Source organism: Gossypium raimondii, chromosome 2 (genome assembly GCF_025698545.1).
Source record: "Gossypium raimondii isolate GPD5lz chromosome 2, ASM2569854v1, whole genome shotgun sequence".
Classification (NCBI taxonomy): domain Eukaryota; kingdom Viridiplantae; phylum Streptophyta; class Magnoliopsida; order Malvales; family Malvaceae; genus Gossypium; species Gossypium raimondii.
Genome location: NC_068566.1, coordinates 10,766,585 through 10,771,012, shown reverse-complemented (window position 1 = coordinate 10,771,012; position 4,428 = coordinate 10,766,585). Strand labels below are relative to the sequence as shown.

The following is a 4,428-nucleotide window of genomic DNA, read 5'->3' as shown; positions in this document are numbered from 1 at the left end:
TAATTATATACACGAAATATTTATTATGATTCAAATATATATACATAAATTTATTATTTTAATTCAATAATACAAATTTAAAAAATAAATATTTTTATTTTTATTTTTATTTTAAATAAATATAATTATTTGTCTATACAATATAATATAAACTAAAAAAATTATTCTCCAAACCTAACAAAAAATGGATTGGGGCAACCAGGCATGTAAACCACCCGACTCGTTAACGTTTAAAAGGATCACACTATACCAAGCATCACACCAAAAAAAAAAAATCAAATTCCACCAATATCATAATGTATTAGAGAGATCCAAGGAAAGTTTAGTTACTAGCAAAAGTTAAAAAAAGAAAAAAGAAAAAAAAGAGCAAACTCATTTCTTAATAAACAAAAAGAATGGAATGGGAATGGTAGAAGAAAGAAAAAACCCTAGCAAACAATAAATAATTTGTCTTTCACATGATTTATTATCATCAATGAACTCCAGAAAACTTTAAAGCCAACTGATGGCTATGGAAGGAAGATGGAAAGGTAAAAAAATGGGGGGAGGAGTGTTTGAGGCCTACATACCCTGATCAACAAGGTAATCACCCAACCTCTCAACAACCATGTTACACTGTCCTGGAGTCACAGGTTCATCATATATCCCGAAAATCAATGCTTGCCCTGTTTTCTTCACTGTTACGCCACCCGTGCCCTGCACCAATTTGGACACATGATTTTGTTTAGCTCCCTCCCCAATCACCTTAAACTATAACTTGGAAATCTCATTCTACTGATTATAGAATTTCAGCTAAAGAACATAATATTATCTTAAAGATATTAAAAGGAAAAAACATAACAGTTTGAATAGCAATTTTGGGATAACTTCTCCACACGAAATGGTCCCTGTCATTTTGCTTGAACTCAGCAATTCTATTATAAAAAAGCTTTTTAAAAGGTGGTGAGAGTTTGTTGCACATACTAAAACTAGAAAATGACGGACACATGGGTTTACATCGAATAAAACTCGATCATAGCATAGCTAGACATTTGTTATGTACCCCAGTGAATAATCGAAAAATGCTTTAGGAAGAGGGTTAATTTATTTTTGGGGCTTGAACTTGGTAATGGTTCTCAAATTAAGGCTTGAATTTTTTTGGGCCCAAGTTAACCCCTAAACTAAACAATTGTCTTTTTTTTTTTTACAATTAATCCCTAACCTTGACAATTGTTCTTTCATTGGGGCTTACATATATATATATATATTGTTGGTTAAACTTTTTTCTAAGGGAATATCAGAGACTAAGTCCAAAAGCAATATCTTATCCTTGTTCTTGGGATGTTTAGTGAGCAGCTTTTTCATTGAAAGGGACCTAGCATATTAAGGTTGGACGAAATTATTGAGTTCTGGAAACGGCCCATTTAGGAAGACCATGGGATTTATGATTATTACATGCCATTTCCTAAGGTCCATAACAATGCATTGCTGAGATTTCTGAAAAAAGAGAGAAAATGGAGAAAGACCTCTTCTACGTGTTGAACCAGAGACTAAAATATTATTAATCTTATTTCCATTTACGTGAAAGGAAATTGAGTATATAGCTTAATTAGATTAAGATAAATGTCGGATAGGAATATATATCTAACACAAGTATATTTAATTTTGTTTTTCATGAATTTGGAGGTCATATTTTCATACACATATCCGAATGTGTTGGACAAAAGTAATTTAAGCAAAATAAAAAAGTAGTGTCAACATAAATTCCGAATGCTGGAATTTTGGTAGAGTAAGGCCATATTATGTGACTCTTGTAGGAAGAATGTGTACGACGTAACTAAATACAAACTTCAAACTTTACATGCTACTCGAGTCAAACATAAATATAGCTCTTTGTAGAGATTATCAGTGCCCACTTAAGAGGCATGCATTGAAATCTATTCACCAAATTGCAGGCAAGCTCACAACATACGATAAATACTTTAAACCATATAAGCTTATTACACATGAAAAATATAGATCAGATTAATAGAATCAATGACAATCAATATTAAGAAAAAGAGCGATAATTGACCTTCTTCCCACGAACCACAGCTCCAGGCTCTCCCTGGATGACCATGTACTTGGCGCCACCAAGGTGCAGCCCAGTTGGTGCAAGGGACCCAGGTTCATCAAAATCTTTCATGATGGCAGTAATCTCTTCAGGCTTAAACTGCAAATAAAAACCCAAAAAGGGTGGGGGAAGAAAAGAAAAGGAAATCCCAAATTAAGTAGAAAAGTGAGGATTGCAAGAAAATATACTTGTATCCTCTGTTACTAGAACTTGTTATCTTCCCAACAATTTTTGAATTGGTACACACGTTTCCAAGTTGACAAGGCTAACGATCAAATTCAGTAACTTAATGATCTCATTAGCATATAGTTTCAATTTATGTTTCAATAAATATAATTAATTTCCTACTAAACAAATCATAAAAGACTACCTTATCAAATTATATTTCATAAAAACAACAAATTATGTTCAAATTTTCTTTTCTTTTCGCGTATCAAACCGACTAGGTGACAGATAATGTTAATTCTGTCATTTAAGGCTAATATGGAGCCAACAAAAAATATCAATTCTTTATACATAAAATCAAACAAAATAAAGATCTCAGAACAATCAAATACAACATTGTATTAATAAATCATAAGCAAATACATATGATTTACAAATTAAAAACGGATAATCACATTATGAAATCAACGTATTAAGATGAGAAATAAATGGATTAATCAACCATAGAAAGAAATAGATCTGAATTAAGTAAGGAGATGAAAGATCGGAAACAAGAAAATATTGAAAAATGTACCGTAGGAAAAGCGGAGCTCTGGGCCCAAACACTTCCATCGAGACCGAGAATAGCAGCGGAGGATAAATGATGGCCGTTCTCGATTTCACACATCAAGTGATCATCAACGTAAGTTTGCCACGACATTGTTGTTTGATGAATCAAATTTGTTTAGCGTCGATCGAATTTGGATAGAAAAAGGAAGGAAGCAGTATAAATAGGAGGGATTAGTGGTTTTAAAGGAGCATGGAAAAAGTGGGACCCAAAGAAAAAGGAAATAAAAGAGGGAGGAAGTGACGTGGTTGCTCCTGATTCTTGCCATCTCATCTGCAGGGATTTGTTCAAAAGGACCAATGAAGCTCATTCTAATGGGCCATCATTTTTAATCCTCAAATCACAAATTATATGTTTTCTTTTTTTATATAAGATTTTTTTGAAAGTAATATTAACTACAACTTAAACCCCGCAGGGGTTGTTTATAAATTTTCAATTAAGTAATAAAATTTATTAAATAATATAAAAATTAATTTTATGATAATTTTATTTATTTATGTATCATGTAATGTAAATTTATAATATTTATTTGTATTCTAAAATATATTTTAATTTATATTATTATTGGTAAATGTTAAAATTAATAAATAATAAATATAATTGTTATGAAATAAATAGAACAAAGAACAAAAGAAATAAAATAAGAAGTATGTGTAATATAGAACTCTACTTCTAGTAAACATTAGAGATCTAATGTATATTAATTTTTCTTGATCTTAATAGACATCCATTAAATAATAAAATATTTATAAAATACCCCTTGGATGTCCATTGGTATATAACATGCCTCGTTAAAACATTACTAAAATAAAAACTCTATGGGAAAAATAAATTCCTAGCGAAGGAAAAGTACATATATTTATAATACGCATAACATGCTGCCTCATTAAACATCTTACTAAAAATACTTAATGGGGCAAAACTTTGGTTAAAGGAAAAAGAGTACTGTAACACCCCTAACTCGTATTTGGCGTCAGAACAAGGTTACAGAGTATTACCGGAATTTACAGATCAATTAACAGACATTTCATTTCATTTAGCGTTCATATCAGAAATTAATCAAGATCGAGCTTAAAGTCCCTTATACGAGCTCTCAAGGCCCAAAATACACATTAGAAACAAGTCGGGACTTAATCGGGTACTTAGAAAATTTTTCGAAAAACATTTAAATTTTTCAAAGGTGTAGGGGACACACGCCGGTGTGTCCAGGCCGTGTGTCTCACACAGTCAAGAGACACGTCCCTGTCTAAGGCCATGTGGACATTCAAAATAGGGACACACGACTGTGTCCCAACCCGTGTCCAAACATGTGAGCTCTCTAACTTAGGTCACACGGCCAAGCCACATGCCCGTGTGCTAGACTGTGTGAATAGTGTTTTGCTCCATTTTAAAAATATAGGGGACACACAGCCATGTCACCTGGCCGTGTGTCACACACGCTCGTGTCTCTGCCCATATGGACGAAAATAGGTCATTTTACAAGCCATTTTTTTCACCCAATTTGGTGTCAACCTACAGTCATCATTATGCATATCTACAAGCCATAATTAAGCATCCAAAATAA

At 32.4% G+C, this 4,428-nt stretch overlaps 1 protein-coding gene across 1 annotated transcript; it reads right to left on the bottom strand.

The window, feature by feature from the left end:
* Positions 1 to 280: 280 nt before the first annotated feature.
* LOC105788014 (profilin-3) lies at positions 281 to 3,013 on the bottom strand. Its single transcript, XM_012614680.2, has 3 exons — positions 2,832 to 3,013; positions 2,054 to 2,191; positions 281 to 696 (listed from the first exon to the last, which is right to left on the bottom strand). The coding sequence occupies exons 1-3, from the start codon at positions 2,955 to 2,957 to the stop codon at positions 562 to 564; spliced, it is 399 nt and encodes a 132-aa protein (XP_012470134.1). The 5' UTR covers positions 2,958 to 3,013; the 3' UTR covers positions 281 to 561.
* Between the last annotated feature and the right edge of the window lie 1,415 nt (positions 3,014 to 4,428).

Excerpts from the sequence above, each read along its gene's own strand:
- LOC105788014 (XM_012614680.2), bottom strand. The coding sequence starts at position 2,957 with ATGTCGTGGCAAACTTACGTTGATGATCACTTGATGTGTGAAATCGAG. Across the intron at positions 2,192-2,831 it reads AGAGCTCCGCTTTTCCTACG|TTTAAGCCTGAAGAGATTAC; the intron begins GTACATTTTTCA and ends TTTTATTTGCAG. Across the intron at positions 697-2,053 it reads CTGTGGTTCGTGGGAAGAAG|GGCACGGGTGGCGTAACAGT; the intron begins GTCAATTATCGC and ends AAATTGGTGCAG.